Genomic DNA, 20,229 nt, shown 5'->3' with positions numbered 1-20,229 from the left:
AGTAGAAACTCTGCTTTGTTCACCCTGTCAATATGCAGCCAGCACTCAAAAAAAATTTCCGGACTATTTGTTGACTATCAGCAAAGGAGCATCCTCGCGATGGACTATTTTGTTCTTCTGTTAGAATGAAAAAAACATCTACTTAGCCTCTACTAGGTGCTGGGCACTGTAAATGCATGATCTTCCTTTTAAAGGGGTAAAATAACCAGCTCAAGGTCACGTGGCTAATGACTAGCCGACTTCTAAATTAAATACTTGTTTGTGCAGCTCCTCAACTCCTCTCACCTTTGCCTCCCTCTCTGGGGGGAGGCACTGTCACTCTGTGGTTCACTCTCATATTGCCATAACACCAAAAGGATCAAATACTTCTAAACTGCTTTACAGTTATTAAAGCATTGTCACATTCACCCTAAGAATACAAAGCACTTGCCCAGAAAGCCATACAGCGCCAGGAAGTATATTAAGCACGCCTCAAGGTTCACTATCCCCACCCTGACCCCCAGGAGTGGGGACTGGGAAGGAGTCACTGCCAATGGAGGAATGGCGTCCCTATTTATGGTTCAGAGGGATGGGGAAGCCGTGAGTCACCCCTGAAGGCTTATGCTACCAGAAACTCTGATAAGACCTGGCTATGAGGCAACAAGCAGTGAATCACGAATCTGGAAGGCACTCGCTGATGGACGTGGAAAAGGAGGCCTCAAAGGGAAAGCAACTTGTTAAGTTCGCTCAGCAAGTAAACAGAGACGGAACCAGGGGTCTCCTCTCCCCCAGGCCCCTTTCCTCTCCACCAAAAAGGCTTCTCAAGGAGAATTCTGAGTCAGGGGGATGAGGGGAGGGCAGGGGCAGCTCATGGACTCCACAGAGGGGTCAGGAGAAGGCAGGGGTAGGACAAGGAAGGACACAAGAGTTAGAATGGGGGGGTGGGGAGCAGAAATGAGCCAATAAGAAAAAGACGGCAGTTTCTCGAAGGTGGGTGAGGGCAGGCCTGAGAGAGGAGAAGGCGGAAGAGAACGGACTCCAGGGAGGGCCGACGGCAGTGCAGTGAAACCAGGGTCTGAAAGGGCCTGGCAGAGAGGGGAGAGCCTGAGGGGGAAAGGCAGGAATGCGAGTCTGATGGTGGAGGAGTCCAAGGCCCCAAGAGACACTCAAGGGAGCCAGACGGGGAGCTGTCCGGAACGGCCTAGAGGGGAGTGTGACCGGGGAGAGTTCTAGGGTCGGGGCAGACCCTGGGGCGTGTCTGATGAAGGAGGAGTCCGGGCCCGGGGAGCCTAAGGAGAGTCTGAGGGGACCGGGCCGACTCACCGCGCTTGTTTTTGGTGCCGTGCTTCTTGGCGGCGGTCAGCTCCTGCTCGATCTTAGTCTCCAGGAATTCCTGCTTCTTACTTAGCATCTCCTCCGTGTCCCGCAGCCGCTGGATGGCATCCTGAGGGGTCGGGCCGCCCTTGCCGGCCTTGCCCCCTCCTGCCCCGAACAGTTTCCCGAACACCGACATGGTGGCTGCTCGCCGCGCCGGCCTGCGCCGCCCACTCCGGCTCGGCTCGGCTCGGCTCCAGCGCCCGCTCCCGGCCCCGCTGCTCCCTGCTGCCACAGGCCTCTCCGCCGCCTCCGCCCCGCAGCCGGGCCCCGCCGCGCCACCTCCCACAGGCCCCCACGCCCGGCCCGGCCGGCGTCAGAGCAATACGTCGCTGACTACAACTCCCGGTGAGCAACGCGCTGGCCGTGCCTCAAATCTAATGGAAGGGGGCGCAGTGCACGCCGGGAGACTATAGTCTTCCGGCTTGAGGCTCTCGTCGGCGCGTCTTTTTGGTCTAGCTAGAGTCAAAGGGCGAGGTGGCATGCTGGGAAATGTAGTCTCCTTGGAACCCGTTCTGTAGTGGTAGAAGGACAAGCAGAGAAATAACAGTATTTTTTTAAAACATTAATTAGCGCTATGCACATTCTATGATCCAGGTATTGTACAAAGTGCTTTACACGCATTATCCCATTTAATTCTCACAAAACTATGAACCTATAAACCTATAATACTGTTCCTATTTTGTAGGTGAGTAACCAAGACTCAGAGAAACTGAGTGACTGACTAGCTTGACTAGCCCTGTCTTTACATATTTTGTACCCTCTACCTAGAATGCCTTTCTATTCGCCTAACAGATTCTTCGAAACCTAGTAGAAGCTAACAGCCTTGGCACTGGAGTGCGTGGGCTCAAAACGCATCTTTATGACTTACTTGGCCAAGTTACTTCCCCTACTCTGTGTGCCTCCCTGGAGATGATAATAACAAGACCACCTCCAAGCTTATGTGAGACAGGTAATGTAAAATGCTTACTGAGCATGGCCTAGCACTGCAGGTCCTCAAAAATTTATTCCTTATCTTGGTCATCGTTATACACAATAATAATTAAACTAGGAGGAGACCCAAAACTTCCAAAGTAGTAGAAGCATTGAAGAGTTTTTTGCTCCTGCATTTTACAGGCCGCTGTAGTTGTGGGGCCACATTTTATTGTTTTCCCTTGTCCTTTGCTGTCAAGAATCACTTCTTCATCCATTAACAGTAGGGCAGTGTCTAGTAGCCAATACTTGGCCCAAGCCACCATTCTAAATTTGCTGCTTCCAATCTTTTATTTGGAAGCCTTGTTACTTGTCACTTAGATTTGTATGAAAGCAAAGAGTAAACCAGTTCTGAGTGAGGGTCTGAAGTGCTCTCCAATGAAGAAAAACATAGCTTCTCAAAGCCCTTTTTTATTCCTTCCTGGACCTTCCAAATATGTGAAGTTGCTTGGGAACAGTTTCCAATAAATGAGAGCTTGACTGAATTTTTTTTATTATATCACATACAAGTCTTGTCTCCTCAGACTATGATCTACATGTAGATAAAAACATGCCTCAGATGTTGTTGTTCTTATTGTAATCAATGACAATCCCAGCCTGCATATACAGGGAACAATTCCCAGAGGATGGGAGAGTTTATTTCACCCAACTTTCCAGGTTGGAAGATATTTTTCAAAGTGAGAGACATGCCAGAACTGTCAAGATTCACAGCAGCATAAATTGTGAAACTAAGTCACACTTGTGCTTGTTTTGTAATTGAAGTATTGCAATGTTTTTATCAAAATAAAAAATATAAATAAGGAAACTTCAATCAAGCCACCTCACGGGTACAGCAATTCCTCTACATCTAAGCAATCTACCTCCTCCCCTCTTATTTAAGTCATGCTGTAATCAGACATACAGGTAGCAAAAGATTTGCTAGGTTTGAGCCATGACCCAAAGAATATATGAACAGGAGACATGAGAGGCCTTACCACCACCAGTCTTATATTGCTGTGGGATAAACTGAGGATGATAGCAGAATCCCTCATGTCATAACATTGAGAGCCCAGAAAAACATCTTAGGGATATGATAACAGAACATTTAGATTTAATCTTGAGTATCAACCCCAATTAGTTGGTGTAGGCTACTCAGATTACTGGATTGAGAAGAATTTTGAGGCTGCATTAGGACTCCCTGAAAAATGTGCTGAGATCTATTTGTGATGTCTGTCGGGAGTGTGGGATAGGAAGTGGTGATATAAGGGCACGATAGCTGTGATCCTGGCTGAGAATCCAACTGCCTTGGTAGAAATTCATATGGTGGGCTGACTCAACACAGGAGAGCCCTGAATTTCTTTGGACTTCATTTTTTTTTTTTTTTTTTGGTCTCTTGGGGAAATGCACAGCCTTTTCAAGCCATGACTGACTAGCATTAAAAATTATGTGAAGGGACGCCTGGGTGGCTCAGCTGGTTGAGCGTCTGCCTTCGGCTCAGGTCATGATCCTGGAGTCCTGGGATCGAGCCCTGCATCGGGCTCCCTGCTCCGCGGGGAGCCTGCTTCTCCCTCTCCCACTCTCCCTGCTTGTGTTCCCTCTCTCGCTGTGTCTCTCTCTGTCAAATAAATAAATAAAATCTTTAAAAAAAAATTATGTGAAAAGAATGACCAATCATTACATGCAACAACTTGGAAGATTTTTAGATATTCTGCTGAGTGAAAGAAATCAGACACAAGGGGCGCCTGGGTGGTTCAGTTGGTTAAGCGACTGCCTTCGGCTCAGGTCATGATCCTGGAGTCCTGGGATCGAGTCCCGCATCGGGCTCCCTGCTCAGCGGGGAGTCTGCTTCTCCCTCTGACCCTCTGACCCTCTTCCCTCTCGTGCTATCTCTCATTCTCTCTCTCTCAAATAAATAAATAAAATCTTTAAAAAAAAATCAGACACAAGCCTGTATAATTCCATTTATACAGAGTTCGAAAACAGGCAAAACTAATCTATGGTGATAGGTGTTAGAATAGTGGTGCCCTGGCTCAGTCAGAAGAACCTGTGACTCTTGATCTCTGGGTTGTGAGTTCAAGCTCCACGCTGGGTGTAGAGATTACTTAAATAAATAAACATTAAAAAAAGAATAATGGTTATCTTCAGGGGTGGTATAGAACAAGCAGAATGATCTTTATGGGGTGCTGGACAGGTTCTATATCAAGATCTAGTGGTATTTATGTGGGTGTATACAAATTTACCTGTCTTCATAATTAAGATCACTGCCCTTTACATACCTTATGTACTTTACTAAATAAATGTTATATTGCAATTTTTAAAAAATTCTCTGGTAAAAACAGCAACAGAAGCATACAGTTTTTGTTTGCAAAGTACTTTCGCATACAAAATCTCATATCTCCAATCACCAAAGCCCTAAGAAATAAGCATTACTATACAATCTTCATCTTACCGTTGAAGAAACTGAGGCCCAGAGAATAGAAATTGCCCAAGGTCACATGGTTAAAGACTCTCAAACATATGTTTATTCGTAACCTTCCTTAAAAATGTCAAGAAAAATTGAGTTAATAAAACTTATAATAGGTTTCAAATTATGAATAAAAAAATTCTTATGAAACTTGGTCTCAGGTAATTTTACCAAATCAAATAGAGGATTTGCTGATTTTTAACTGTAAAAAACAAGTACATCCAAGACTCCCTTCCTAATAAAAACACTCAACAAACTAGGAATAGAAAAGAACTGCTCAACCTGATAAAGAACATCTATGAAAAAACCCACAGCTGGGGCGCCTGGGTGGCTCAGTCACTGAGCGTCTGCCATCGGCTCAGGTCATGATCCCAGGGTACTGGGATTGAGCCCCATGTCGGGCTCCCTGCTCAGCGGAAAGCCTGCTTCTCTCTCTCCCACTCCCCCTGCTTGTGTTCCCTCTCTCGCTGTGTCTCTCTCTGTCAAATAAATAAATAAAATCTGAAAAAAAAACAAAAACAAAAACACCACAGCCAACATCACACTTAATGGCGAAAGACAGAGTTTTGCCCCTAAAATCAGGAACAAGCAAGGATGGCTGCTCTCACCACTATTTGACATTGTACTGGAGATTCTAGCCAGGGCAATTAAGTGAAAAAAGAAATGAAAGCCATCCAGATCAAAAAAGAAGTAAAACTATTTCTGTTTGCAGATGACATGCTCTTCTATATAGAAAACCTAAAAGAGGGTGCCTGGGGTGGCTCAGTTGGTTAGGTGTCTGCCTTCAGCTCAGGTCATGATCCCAGAGTCTTGGGATGGAGCCCCACGTCGGGCTCCCTGCTCATTGGAGAGCCTGCTTCTCCCTCTCCCCCTGCCCCTCCTCCTGCTCGTTTTCTCTCTCTCTCTCTTTCAAAATAAATAAATAAAAATCTTAAAAAAGAAAACCTAAAAGAATCCGCAAAAAACTCTTAGAGCTAAAAACGAATTTGGCAAAGTTGTGGGATACAAGATCAACACACAAAAATCAGTTGTATATTTGGGGCACCAAATGCTCAGGTCATGATCTCAGGGTTGTGAGATCAAGTCCCACATCGGGCTCGGTCTTTTGGGCTTAGGATTCTCTCTCTCCCTCTCCCTCTGCCCCTCCCCCCACTTGCATGCTTTCTCTCTCTTTCTCAAAAATAAGGGGGAGGAACCCCTGGGTGGTGTAGTCGGTTAAGCATAGGAGTCTTGTTTTTGGCTCAGGTCCTGATCTCAGGGTGCTGGGATCGAGCCCTGCATCAGGCTCCAGAAATCTGCAAAAGTTTCTTTCTCCCTCTCTCTCTGCCTCCCCCCATGCTCTCTCTCTCTCTCTCTCTCTCAAATAAATAAATAAATCTTTTTAAAAATCCGTTGTAGGGGCACCTGGGTGGCTCAGAGGGTTAAGCGTCTGCCTTCAGCTCAGGTCATGATCCCAGTGTCCCGGGATCAAGCCCTGCATTGGGCTCCTGGCCCAGCAGGGAGCCTGCTTCTCCCTCTCTCTCTGCCTCTCCCCCTGCTCATGCTCTCTCTCTCTCTCTCTCTCTGTATCTCTGTGTCTCAGATGAATAAACAAAAAAAAAATCTTAAAAAAATAAAAAATAAAAATAAAAATCCGTTGTATTTCTATATATTAGCAGAGAATAATCTGAAAATAAGATTTAAAAAAAACAATTCCATTTACAATAACATCAAGAATAAAATACTTAGAAATAAATTTAACCAAGGAAATGCAAGTCTCGTACACTGATAAGTACAATACTTTGTTGAAAGAAATGAAAGAAGACCTAAATAAATGGAAACAACAGCCCATGTTCATGGATTAGAAGACTTACTACTGTTAAGGTGGCAACACTCCAAATTGATCTAGATTCAATACAATCCCTATCAAAATCTGAACTGCTTTTTTTGCAGAAAATGGATGAGCTGATTCTAAAATTCACATGGAACTGCAAGGGGTCCTGCATAACCAAAACAAAGTTGGAGGACTCACACTTTCCAATTTCAAAACTTATTATAAAGCAACAGTAATCGAAATACTGTGGTACTGGCATAAGAACAGACATATAAATCAGTGGAATAGAATTGAAAGTTCAGGAATAAGCCAATATATCTACGGTTAGTTGATTTTCAGTGAGGATGCCAAGACCAGTCAATGGGGAAAGAATAGTCTTTTCAACAAATAGTGCTGGGATAACTGGATATTCAAATGCAAAAGAATGAATGTGTACCCCTACCTCACATCATATATATATATGAAAATTGACTCAAAATGGATCAAAGATCTAAGTAAGAGCTAGGGGCGCCCGGGTGGCTCAGTCAGTTAAGCATCTGCCTTCAGCTTGGGTCATGGTCCCAGGGTCCTGGGATCGAGTCCCTCATCGGGCTCCCTGCTCAGCGGGGAGTGTGCTTCTTTCCCTCCCTCTGCCGCTCCCCCGCTTCTGCTCTCTCTCTCCCAAACAAATAAATAAAATCTTAAAAAAAAGAAAAAATAAATGTAAGAGCTAAAACTATAAAACTCTTAGAAGGAGATGTAGGTATAAACCTTTATGACCTTTAATTAGGCAACAGTTCCTTTTTTTTAAGATTTTATTTATTTATTTAAGAGAGAGAAAGAGAGTGAGCAAACAAGTAGGGACAGGGGCAAAGGGAGAGGGAGAAGCACACTCCCCACTGAGCGGGGAGTCCGATGTGGGACTTGATCCCAGGACCCTGGGAACACAACCTGAGCTGAAGGCAGCCACTTAACCGACTGAGCCACCCGGGCACCCCTCTTATTTATTTATTTATTTATTTATTTATTTATTTATTTATGCCTTCATTCATTCATTTATTTATTTATTTTAAGATTGATTGATTGATTGATTGATTGATTGATTTGACAGAGAGAGAGATAGCAAGAGAGGGAACACAGGCAGGGGGAGTGGGAGAGGGAGAAACAGGCTTCCCACTGAGCAGGGAGCCTAACACAGGGCTCGATCTCAGGACCATGGGATCATGATCTGAGTCGAAGGCAGATGCTTAACGACTGAGCCACCCAGGCACCCTTTTTTTTTTTTTAAGATTTTATTTAGTTGAGAGAGAGAGAGAGCACAGGCATGCATGAGTCAGGGGAGCGGCAGAGGGAGAAGGAGAAGCAGACTCCTCATTAAGCAGGGAGCTGGATGCTTGGCTCGATCCCAGGACCCCAGGATCATGACCTGAGCTGAAGGCAGAAGCTTAACCAACTGGGCTACCCAGGCGCCGCTAGGCAACAGTTTCTTAAATATGTCACCAAAAGCACAAGCAACAAAAGAAAAATATAGATATATCAAACTTCATCAAAATTAAAAACTTCTGTGCGTCAAAGTACACCATCAAGAAAGTGAAGACAACCCATGAAATGGGAGAAAATAATGACAAGTCCTATATCCAACAAAGGGTTAATATTCAGAATATATATATATGTGTATATATATATATAAAACCCTCTTACAACTCAAAAGACAAACAACTCAATTAAAAAGCACTAAATTGTACACTTCAAAATAGTTAAAATGGGGCGCCTGGGTGGCTCAGTTGGTTAAGCGACTGCCTTCGGCTCGGGTCATGATCCTGGAGTCCCGGAATCGAGTCCCACATTGGGCTCCCTGCTCAGCGGGGAGTCTGCTTCTCCCTCTGACCCTCCCCCCTCTCATGTGCTCTATCTCTCTCTCTCTCTCATTCTCTCTCTCAAATAAATAAATAAAATTTTTTAAAAAATAGTTAAAATGGTGAGTTTTGTTATGTGAATTCTATTTCCCCAAAAAAAGTGTGTTGAAGTAATGAAAACATGTTTTGGTGCCCACCACACAAACCTAGATTAGAACTGAGGTTCTGTCATTCAACCATGTGGCAAGGTGCTCCATCTGACTCAGTTTCCCCAACTGTGAGAGACACTACCCTCTTTACCAGGCCATTCTGAGGATTCAATAAGAACATAGGTAAAGGGCTTGGCACAGACTATGCATCCAATAAATATTTATAAAATAAATAAACAATAATAGTTACAAAAAGAACAATCACTGACATCTATGGGCCCTCACTCTGAGTCAGACGGCTTACAAAGACTATTTCTTTTTTTTTTAAATGTTTTATTTATTGGACGTCTGGGTGGCTCAGATGGTTAAGCGTCTGCCTTCAGCTCAGGTCATGATCCCGGGGTCTGGGGATCAAGGCCCACATGGGGCTTCCTGCTCGGCGGGGAGTCTGCTTCTCTCCTCTCTCTCTGCTCCTCCCCCCTGCTCATGCTTGCACTCTCTCTCTAAAAAAAAAAAAAAAATGTTATATTTATTTATTCATGAGAGTCAGAGAGAGAGAGAGAGAGAGAGGCAGAGGGAGAAGCAGGCTCCCAGCAGAGCAGGGAGCCTGATGCGGAACTCGATCCCAGGACTCTGGGATCATGACCTGAGCCGAAGGCAGACGCTTAACCATCTGAGCCACCCAGGCGCCCTTACAAAGACTATTTCATTCATTATCTCACTGTAGCCCTATGAGGTAGGTACAGATTATAGCTAAGGAAACAGAAGTTTAGAGCGGTTGAATGACTTGCCCAGGGTCATCCCATTATAAATGATGTGGCTGGCATTTGAACCCCCAGCAAACGATAGAAAATCTTTATTGAGAACTTTATGCTAAGCAAGACACTGAGCTGAGTATTTGCATCTATCACCTCATTTAGCCCACACAACTGCGTGAGGTGGGCCTTGTTATCATCCCCATTTTATTTTTTATTTTGTTAGAAGATTTTATTTTATTTATTTGACAGAGAGAGAGAGGGAGAGGACAAGCAGGGGAAGCAGCAGCAGAGGGAGAAGCAAACTCCCAGCTGAGCAGGGAGCCCGACAGGGGGCTTGATCCCAGGACCCTGGGATCATGACCTGAGCCAAAGGCAGACTCTTAACTGACTGAGCCACTCAGGTGCCCCGTCCCCATTTTATGTATTAGATACTGGAGAAACAGAGAAATTGAACAGCTTGCCCAAGGTTGCATGCCTTGTAGGGGCAAAGTTGAGATTCTCACTGTAGGATAACCTTCTTAACTTCTATGCTACACTGCCTTTATCCAAATGAATGAATGGGTACAGAGATATGCACAAATAAACACAAATAAATGAAGTGTGATGAGCCTGGGAGCAGGTATGAACTCCCTGGGGAATAGGGCAAAGTTAGCAGTAGGGGTAGAAGAGTGGCAAGAGGGGAGATGGGGGAGACTGTGCACTGGAAGGGCCCCTGCACTTGAGCCAATGGTGGGTTACAGCACCTGCCTATTCCATACCTATTCATCTGAGAACATGTAGGCTATGACCCTCTGTGCCCTAGAGGGTCAAATGTTTCCTTCTTAGTAAGGCTTTTGGGCCACCCCATATCATGCTGCAACCTGCACCACCCCACACACACTACTCTCCTCCATTTTTTTCTTTTTTTTTTTACAGTACTCATCACCTTTTAACATATTATATAACTTGCTTATTTGTTGTTTATCTTCTGCTTCTTCCACAGAGGATCTCTACAGATCATTATTTTTCTGGTTCACAATGTATCATCAATTCCCAGCATATAGTAGGCACTTAATAAATATTTGTCAAATGGATAAATGAATGGGCTGAGGTAGCAGTGACTTGGGGGGCAGGAAAACTGGGTTTGGATTTAGCCTTGTTATGTTGGACCTTGGACAAGACCCTTTCCCTCTCTGGGCCTCATTCTCTGCGATTCTACAAAGGGCCCAAGGCCCTGAAGTTGGGCCTTAGCCCCTGGCCTCAGGATTCTGTGCCTGACCTTACACAAGCCACCCTTGGTGAGCAGGGGTTCACCCCCAACCCTGAGGTGGAATCTGCTCTACCAACCTACAGGACCTGAGAACCCATGGGTCTCATTTGCTGGCTGCCCTGGGGATTGGGAGCACCTCCACTCTAGCCTCCCCAAGGGAGACAAAACTGGTCCAACTGGTTCTCCTGGGCCACACCAATACCTGCTGCATCATCTGAAAGTTCCAAGCCATTGCCTCTCATTTGTCCCAGATACTCTCAGCTTCTTAAGACAAGGAAAATGGAGCTTTACAGGGCTTTAGGTTAGCCATTTCTCAGCCTACACGACAGATTCTTCTTGAGGGAAACTTACCCTTGGCCTCCATGGATAGGGAAAAGGGGATGGGTAGAGCGGGTCTTCTTCTCTCAAAGTGCTGTTGTTGGTTCATTCAACAAATATTGAACAAAACAGAGAAAAGTCTTTGTCCTTGTGGACCTTTTGTTTCAAATGAGGGGAATGGACAATAAAGAAATGTCTAATATAATGTCAAGGATGATGAATAAAAATGAAGAGTAAGGGACTAGATTGTGATGAGGGTGGGGTGGGACTATTTTAGACAAATTGGCCAGGGAAGTCCTAAGGAAATAACTATTGGACAAAGGTAAATAGAGGGAGGGGGCCAGACATATGAAAATCTGGGGGAAGAGCATTCTAGACAGAGGGAACAGCAAATACAAAGGCCCTGAGGCAGGAACTAACATGATGGAGGAACAGCAAGAGGACAGGTATGGCTAGAGTAGAATGAGAGAAGAAAAGACGAGGGTCATATCATGCAGAACCTTGAAATCTACCAGGAAAACTTTAGATTTCATTCTGGGAGAGGTTGGAAGCCACTAGAGGGTTTTAAACAGGAAAGTGGCATAATCTAGAAAGATGCCTTGGGATGCTGTCAAGGGAATGGATCATGGTGGAGTGAGAGAGAAATCACGGAAACCAAAGAGAAGGCTGATGCAATCATCCATGCAAGAGAGGCTAGCAGCCTGGACAGGGCAGTGATGGCTGAGGAGATGAAAAGTGGTTGGAGCCTTGGAGAAGTGATTAAAACAACAAAACCAAAACCTTGGCCTCTCAGAGCTGGTGAGAGCTTTAGTGATCCTAAGACAAGGCAGGAACTTTGGAGTCTGTCAGTTCTGGGTTTGAAGCCCAGCTCCACACATTCTGGCTGAGAATCTTTGGGCAGGTTGCTACACCTCGCTGAGCCTTGGTTTCCCCATTTATAAACTGGGTGTGATAAGAGAGCTTGCTTCCAAGGGTGTTTTGAGGACTCAGTGACATGTAAATAAGATGCAGAACACAAGGTTTGGCACTTAATAGAAAGTAAAGTTAGCTATGACTCAATTCCCCACATTTATTGATAGAGAAACTGAGGCCAGCTGGCTTAGAGGCAAACAGAGGACTGGCAGTGGTAGGGAGAAAAGAAAGCACTATTACAGGGTTCCTCAAGTCATATACCTCAGGTCCAGACAGAAAGATGGTTGAGTAGGCAAGGAACATAAAAATTCATGTGACCCTCTCTGGCCATCTTATTTTTCTACTCTCAAAAGACATGTGAAATTAGAAATATTTCTCTAAGATCAATCAACACAAGTACAGTAAGTAGCAACTGACATTCAGCTGCAATATCAGGGAGACCTTAGAAAAAAACAGGGACCATGGCATCTGGAAAGCATGTGCCCATTGAAAGGGGCTGGCTAGCTCACCTCCACCTGACTGCTGTCTCCCTATGCCAGACATCCTTATATTCAACAGAAGTCAGAATCCAGATTTTTATATGAAATCTCCCATTTTTTAAAAGATTCTATTTTTGGGGCGCCTGGATGGCTCAGTCGTTAGGCATCTGCCTTCGGCACGGGTCATGATCCCAGGGTCCTGGGATCGAGCCCTGCCTTGGGCTCCCTGCTCCGTGGGAAGCCTGCTTCTCCCTCTCCCACTCCCCCTGCTTGTGTTCCCTCTCTCACTGTGTCTCTCTCTGTCAAATAAATAAATAAAATCTTTTTAAAATAAATAAATAAATAAATAAATAAATAAAATAAAAGACTCTATTTTTAAGTTATCTCTACACCCAATGTGGGGCTCAAACTTACAACTCCAAGATCAAGAGTCGCACGCTCCACCAACTGAGCCAGCCAGGCATCCCGAAATCTCCCAATTTTTTTTCAACTTGTTTTTTTTTTTTCCTTAAGTAGGCTCCACGCCCAGCATGGAGCCCACCATAGGACTTGAACTAATGACCCTGAGATCAAGACCTGAACTGAAATCAAGTTGTAAGCTTAACTGACTGAGCCACCCAGGTGCCCCCCAAATCTCCCAATTTTTACTTACATTTTCTTATTGCTTCTGGAGTATAGGAACAGCATTTTTTTTTAATTCATAGAACCTAGTAAATTTTTGTATATTGATCTTGCTATTATTTCAGCATTCTTGCCATTATTTCACCCTTTCTGATCCTTATACTGTTTTTCTTGCCTTATTGCTTTGGCTAGGCCTCCAACATAAAATGGGAATCATGATAGCAGGCATCCTTTTCTTGTTCCTGACACAGAGGGAATATATCTCACTTTTCACCATTGTGGTAGGTTTTTAATTTCCCTATTTTTAAATGTTGGCTTTTTCTTTTTTTCTCATTGTGAAACCTAAACAAAGTCTGTCTATAGGCTGCATTCGACCCATGGGCTGCCAATCTGTGATCTCTGCTTTACCCGAATTCTCTCTCTGAATTGTGATAACCTTATTGGATAGGTACTATTATTCTCCCCAACTTGACATATGAACACACTGAAGTTCAGAGAGGTGAAGTGACTTGCCATAGCCACATACCCGGGAAGGGACAGAACCAGGATTCAAAACTAGCTCTCCTCGATGTCAAAATCTGTGGTACCCTGGAGGCTCAGGACAGCCCCACTTTACATTTCATCCTCTCCAGCATCTTGCGGGGGGAGGGGGACTATAGGGGACTCTGGGTTCCTGGAGCAGCTCTGTCATCAACTTTGAGTGACCCTTGACCAAGGGCCTTCCCCTTTCTCGGCCTGTCTTCCCACCTGTCGACCTAGGAGGGATGTAGTTATGGGAACCCCAATATGGTCCCAGCTTCCTTCCCTGCAGTCCAACTATGTATCTATCAAATTTAGGCCTTGATATGTTCCTTGTTCTGTGGCCTGGCTCCACCACTTACTGCTGTGTGATTTGGGGCTACTTAACCTCACTGTGCCTGTTGCCTCATCTCAGCTGTAAGATGGAATTAAAAGTAGCACCTACCTCAAAGTGCTTAGGACATGCCAGGCATGGTGTAAGTGCCTAGTAAACATGAGTCCTCATGATTATTGATAAATGTACATGCATGTGTACATTGGCAGGAAGAGACAGAAATACAACTTAAATAGTTTTATTAGGATGGAAACTTTTTAACATTTTCTTTAATGTCATAATTTTTAAAAATGTTTAATGACTCCTCCATTTTGTAGAGAATAAAGTCCAAATTCCTTAACCCAACATCCAAGGATATCTCTGATTCACCATCAACTTATATTTCAATACAGCAAAATGGCTAACAGCACATAGACGCAGGCCACTCCAGCCGGAATCCCAGCTCTGTGACTTACTAACTGTGTGAGCTTGGGCAAGGAGCTCTGCCTCTTTGCACCTGTTTCCTCATCTGTAAAATAAGGAAATTAACAATTCTCACCTGATGGGGCTGAGGTGCTATGTGCAGTGTCCCATCATGTGGAAGCTTGAAACATATTAGCGATTATGATGATCTAACCACTACCCTCAGATCTCTGGTCATCCTGGATCATTCACCAGCCCCAGAATTGTCATACCTTGAAGGCTTTGCTCATGGTTTGCAATCCCTGACATGCCTTTCCCTATTTATACATCCATCAAAACATTCTGTGTCAAGGACCAGCTCAAATGCGACCTCCCCTGAAGAGACTTTCTGTCCTCACCACTTCCTTGAAGTGGCCTCTGGCCTTGAAGGCTAGGTGCACCTAACAGCTCTCACGGCCTCAGCCATGTACCACTTCCTCATTGGTCCTTCCTCCTGCATCATACCCTTCCTGAGGGGAAGTTGGGCTTGCTTTGAGCTCCAGCCCAGAGCCCCACCACAGATATCTGAGGGACATGCCAGCCTTCAAGGGAACATATCAAACTGAGTCCAACAGCTCTGCTGCATCCTGCCCTGTCCCTTCTCGAGCCTCAGTTTCCTCTCCTATCACTGAGGCAGTGTGGCTGTGAATAGAAATGAGGAAACACTGGCCAAGGCCCCTTTTCTCTTCCCTGCCTCCTAATAAGCCTGGTTTGCTTCTCCTCTGGGCTAGCTGGGGCGTGGGGACAGAGTGCTGGCAGTGGGGGCAACTACGGATTCTAGAGACCTGCTTGAGATGGACCTCTGATGCCAAAGGATTTGGGGCAAGGCCCAGGATCCTGCACTTTCAAAAGTGAGTATAGACCCTTTCCATGGCCATGTTCTGAAATATGGGAGCACCAAACCTCTCATAGCTGATGGAGCAGCACAGCTGTGTGCAAGAGGCCATGGGACCTCTCAGTCCCCCAACACTTTGGAGGGAGTGCTGTCACCTAGGGGCAAAGAAAGAAACTGCCAAGGCTCTGGCCTGAGCCATTGGACACACATTTAGATAAAAACATTTATTGAGTACTTTCCAAGTGCCAAGCACTATGCCAAGTCCTTTGCACATTTCGCCATATTGGATCCCCATGACAGCCCTATGAGGTCGAAATATCATATGTCCCATTGTACAGATGAGAAACGTACAGATGAGAGCTCAGAGAAGTAAAGTGACATACCCAAGGTCACACAGCAAGTGCGTAGCAGTGCTTAGATTTGAAGCCAAATCTGAGTGATAGCTGCACTCTAGCTGTGACACGAGTGCCGCCTAAATGCCTACATCACAGAGTCATCTGTGGAAACCATGTGGAACTGTATATGAAAAGGTCCAGCAGATAAGGGCTCTACCCATTTCAGGCCCCCAGAAAAGCAGCTTGACCAGAGGTCACACCAAGACAGCCCGGAGGAGGGGTGGGGAGGACTACCCTGTCTTCTCTCTGAGGTGGGCTGACACCAGCCTGGACCAGCCAGACCCTGGGCTGCTGGCGTGGCCAGCTCTCTTATCTCCAGTGCCCCTACCTGGAAGCTGTAGGCAGCCCTGCCTCACATTCCAGAATGCTGCAGGGCTAGCCAGCAGAATAGGAGCCACAGCAGGCTGGCCACAGCCAGGGTTCATAGGACACTCCAGAAGGATTTTGGCCAATGGCTCACTTCCATTGGGAAGGACCTCTTGTTGGCCCCTGAGGCCTGGACCCACAGGTGAGCATCAGGCCAGGCTCTGGAAGCAAACACCCTGGGTCCATCACTCTGAGGCCTGGATGTAGACGGGCACAGCGAGCATGGCACATGGGCCCTCGGCCCCTGCCTGCAGCTCTGCCAGTGCCAGGTTGGAGCCCAGGCTCTCTGCATGCCCAGGCACTACCAGCTCCGGTTCGCCCCCCACCGTGCCACCCACCACGATGGACAGCACTGCATCTGGCTCCGAGAAGGGCGGCTTGCCTGGGGCGGCCTCGGGCACTGGCCCAGCCCCAGTGTCCTTCAGCTCCTCCAGCCCCAGCGGGTCCGGCAGGGGGGGCACCACCTTGCGCCCGCCACCACTGCCGCTGCGGGGTGCTGCCCTCCTCCGGGAGGGCCGCCGGGCTTGCAGGTCCTTATCCTTTTGGGGGCCAAGGCGGCAGTGGTGATCCTTGAGGTATTTGTGTCGGGAAAAGCCCTTGGCACAGCCGGCGCAGCGGAACTTGTAGTTGCCCGTGTGGGCACGCTGGTGCTCCGCGAGGTGGGCACGGCGGCTGAAGGACTTGCTGCACAGGGCGCACTTGTGGAGCTTCATGCCTGGAGCGAGGGGAAGTCCATGAGAGGCACCCCGACCCCTTACTCTGCAACCGTGCCTCTGCGCTCAGGATAAAACCCAGTCTCTCGGCTTGGCCTCTGACCATGTGTGCAATCTGGGCTCTGCTCCTGCCAGTCTCATCTCCCACCTTCGCCCAGCCACTCACGCCCAGCCAGCCACACCTGCTCTCCTCAGGCCACCAAGCTGGCTCCTGCCACTGGGCCTTTGCACTTGCTGTTTCCCCTCTGCCTAGACTAGCATGTTCAGCCCCGAAACTTGGGCTAACTTAGCCAGGTCACCATCATCTCTCTCCTCTCTGGTCTGTCTGCCTCACCCTTGCCCCCTCAGACCATCCCTACAGGGCAGCTAGAGATGGCTTCATGAAATATACAGAGGATCCTGACATTCTCTGCTCTGAACCCTCCAGAGATTCCCTAAGTTTCCCACAAAGCCCTGTGCAGTCCGACCACCCCCTTCACTTCTCAGCCCCATTCCCTCCTTCCCCGCACTTGCTCTATGAGATCCACCCTCCCACTCACCTTTCTTTGTCTTAAACACCCTCCAGTCTCTTCCCTGCCTCAAGACTTTGCACTTGCTCCCTCCTTCTGGAAGCTATTTCCTGGCTCTTCTTATCCCTCAGGACAGGTCTCATGTTACCTACTCTAGGAGGCCCCCCTTGATACCTGCCTCATATTTTTCTCTGTCCCATCACTCTGTTTATTCTTGTCTTTGCACTCTGCATACCCCACAGTAATATACTTACTTGTTTGCTGTTCATTTTCAATCTCTGCCACTAAATGCTAAGCTTCCCCAGGAAGGCAGGGTGGGCTCTGCCCATCTGATTCCCCCAGAGTCTGACATGTGATAGGTTCTCAACAGTCACTCACTGGTGCCTCCATGTCTACCATGAAGTCAACTCCAGCCCACACTCAGCCTGAGCCATGCTCCCCTCACCCTCCCTGGGATGAAGGCTCAGAGAAGGGCAGTGACTTGCATGAGGCAATGCAGCAGGACAGTGGTAGTGCTAAGAATCAAACTCGGGCCCTCTGTCTTCAAGTCCTCAACTCTCTACTCTCCCAGTTTTCAAACTTCCTTTAGCCACTGAATCCTTTCTGTAAACCCGTGGTTTTTAACCAGGGGCAATTTCACCCTCCAGGAGACTTTTGGCTTGTCCTCTGGAGACATCTGTGGTTGTGTCCTAACTGTGGGGAAGATGCCACTGACATCTAGAGGGTAGAGACCAGAGATATTGTAAAACATCCTACAATGCACAGGGCGGCCCCCATGACAAAGCATCAGCTACTGCAAAATATCAAGAGTTCCAAGAAACTGTGTTCTAGACCAAATGGTATGTGGAAAGCCAGCCAAGCTGCTCTGGGGACAGAGAAGTGCCATGGAGCCCCTGGGAAACTGAGGAGTCGGGTGGAGACCCTTGCTCCATGCACCAGCTGCCCTGCTCTGCTGAGGGTACCAAGGGACCTTCCTGGCCGTGTCCTGGACCCAGTTAGAATCTGATTTCCCTCCATGCCTGATCCACATCTCTATCACACTGGGCACCTCTCTGATTTACAGCTATCTCCTCGCAGGTCGGCTTCCCTCTCAGCCTGAGGGACTGTATCTGACTCACCTCTGTAGGATCGTGAGGACCCTAACGCAGACCTGGCTCATGGCTCACATGAGCAAAAGTCTGTTGGCTGGAATATACCAGGCAGTGATAATAAGCCTCATGGGATGTGTCTGTTCTTTCTAGGTGGCCTGCCCCAGGGATTCAGACCCTCCTGGTAGGTCCAGCAGTCACTTACCGGAGTGGGAGAGGATATGAGCCTTCAGCTTGTCTGGCCGGTTGAACTCTTTACTGCAGCCCGTGTGTGTCCTAGAACCCAAAACCACTGGTTGGGGGAGCTCATCAGACTTGGACTCTCTTGCTGGTCTCTGTGCTAGGCCTGGGCGTGAGGGACTCCCTGTCTATCCCAAAGGCCAGGCAAGGAAGCGGGGTGGGGAGTGAGGCAGGCAGGCAAGGCCCACGACGAGATAAAAGGAGAGAGGGCCTTCAGAACCTCAGCCCTGACAATTTTCTGTCCCACTGCTGGGTAAATCTGCCCCTCCCACTCATGCCAGTCTCTACTCACGAGAAGGGGCATTTATATTTCTTGAATGGCTCATGGATCAACATATGTCTCTTCAGTTTGTCTTTACGGTTGAATGCAGACTCGCACACTGAGCATTTGTAGGGCTTCTCACCTGTAGGAGGAGACACAGATGGGGAGCAGGGACCAAGAGTCCCATGAGATGGAGTCTGAATATGGGGTATACTAGAGGATAGCAGCCCCTCTAGGGAAGCGGCCTGGGAGAAAACAGCCTCTCCCATTCCACAATTTGTTTTTCCAAGAAGAGGGGGCTATTTCAAATAGGGCAGTCAGGAAAGGCCTTTCTGATGAGGCAAGAGGGGTGACCTGAGGTGGTAGGGGAGAGAGCCATGATGGAAACTGGAGTGAGGTACCAGGAAGAAGGAAAAGTGGGGAGTGTGTGGTATGTCTGAAGAGCAGTGGGGAGGCCAGTGTGGCTGGAAGAGAGTGGGGAAGGGAGAATGAGGCAGAAGGGGAGGTCAGCGAGACAGCTGGGCCCAACAGGAAAGGCCTGGAAGGCCTAGGTTTTTACTCGGAGCAAGATGAGAAGCCACCAGAGGGGCTGAGTGGACCGGGGAGAGAGCTGACTTAAGAGTATCACGGGCGCCTGGGTGGCTCAGTCGTTAAGCGTCTGCCTTCAGCTCGGGTCGTGATCCCAGGGTCCTGGGATCGAGCTCCGCATCAGGCTCCTTGCTCTGTGGAAGTCTGCTTCTCCCTCTCCCACTCCCCCTGCTTGTGTTCCCTCTCTCACTGTGTCTCTCTCTGTCAAATAAATAAATAAAATATTAAAAAAAAAAAAAAAGAGTGTCACGGGCTCCCTCTAGCTGCATGCAGAGAACAGACCGAGGGGGTGGGGGTGGGGGTGGAGGTGCGGGAAGTGGCCAAGTTCAGACCATGTTAGGAAAGCGGAATTGGCAGCCTTTGCCAGTGGACTGACTGTGGGGTGTGAGGGGAAGGGAGTCAAGGACGAATCTAAGGCGGGGCTGAGGGACGGATGAATGGTTGTGGCATTTACTGAAATGGGGTCCACCACAGGGGAGAGGGGAATTACACCTCATCTAATGGAATTGTTACCACAAACTACAAGGTAAGTACTAGATGAGAAAACTGAAGGTCATGGTCTGCACCTAGTGAGCTAAGATGCCAGCCCAGCAGTGTGATGCACAGTCCACCTGAGTCGCCCCGCATCAGCTGCAGCAGACCCTGGTGGGGACCAGGAGCCGGAGAAGAGCAGCTCTCACCTGACAGGGGCCAGGGGCCAGGGGTCACAACCAGCCCTGTGGAAAAGGGCTGTTACTGGGCTGTTTTTGATTGCCTGCCATTATTTCCTCCCTGTTCTCCCTCTGGAATGAATAAAGTACTTTTGAAAAATGCCAACCCAGGGATTAAGGAAATTCTGGTCCTTAAAATGGAATGCTCTGCGGTCATTAAAAAGATTAGAGTCCATCTGTGTTTCCTGATCTGGAAAGATGCTGCTGGTCATACTGCTAGTGGGGAAAGAAAACTGTAGAACAGCTTAAGACAGTCCCCCTTTTGTTAGAAAAAACACAATCCTCATATTCCAAAACAGCCCTAGCCATAGGTAGTTGTATATACAT

At 47.4% G+C, this 20,229-nt stretch overlaps 2 protein-coding genes across 6 annotated transcripts in view; both read right to left on the bottom strand.

Annotated features, from left to right (window-relative positions):
* The window catches only part of CHMP4B (charged multivesicular body protein 4B), a 51,200-nt gene extending 49,559 nt beyond the window's left edge, over positions 1–1,641 (bottom strand). Inside the window, exon 1 of the mRNA XM_028118548.2 lies at positions 1,303–1,641. Within this exon, the coding sequence (XP_027974349.1) occupies positions 1,303–1,492 (190 nt within the window). The 5' untranslated portion in view covers positions 1,493–1,641. The remainder of the gene's footprint in view (positions 1–1,302) is intronic.
* A 12,336-nt stretch (positions 1,642–13,977) lies between these two features.
* The window catches only part of ZNF341 (zinc finger protein 341), a 43,366-nt gene continuing 37,114 nt past the window's right edge, over positions 13,978–20,229 (bottom strand). For all 5 annotated transcript variants that reach the window (XM_028118542.2, XM_088026752.1, XM_028118543.2 and 2 more), the window contains 3 exons: positions 18,635–18,746; positions 18,308–18,378; positions 13,978–16,507 (listed from right to left, as the gene is read on the bottom strand). In XM_028118542.2, the coding sequence (XP_027974343.1) occupies positions 15,978–16,507; positions 18,308–18,378; positions 18,635–18,746 (713 nt within the window). In that variant the 3' untranslated portion in view covers positions 13,978–15,977. The remainder of the gene's footprint in view (positions 16,508–18,307; positions 18,379–18,634; positions 18,747–20,229) is intronic.

The sequence above is a fragment of the Eumetopias jubatus genome, unplaced genomic scaffold, assembly GCF_037043125.1.
Source record: "Eumetopias jubatus isolate StellerSeaLion01/CBP00866 unplaced genomic scaffold, mEumJub1_p1.0 scaffold_9, whole genome shotgun sequence".
Lineage (NCBI taxonomy): Eukaryota > Metazoa > Chordata > Mammalia > Carnivora > Otariidae > Eumetopias > Eumetopias jubatus.
Note: the sequence above shows the minus strand (reverse complement) of the source record. Positions and strands in the feature narration are given on the sequence as shown.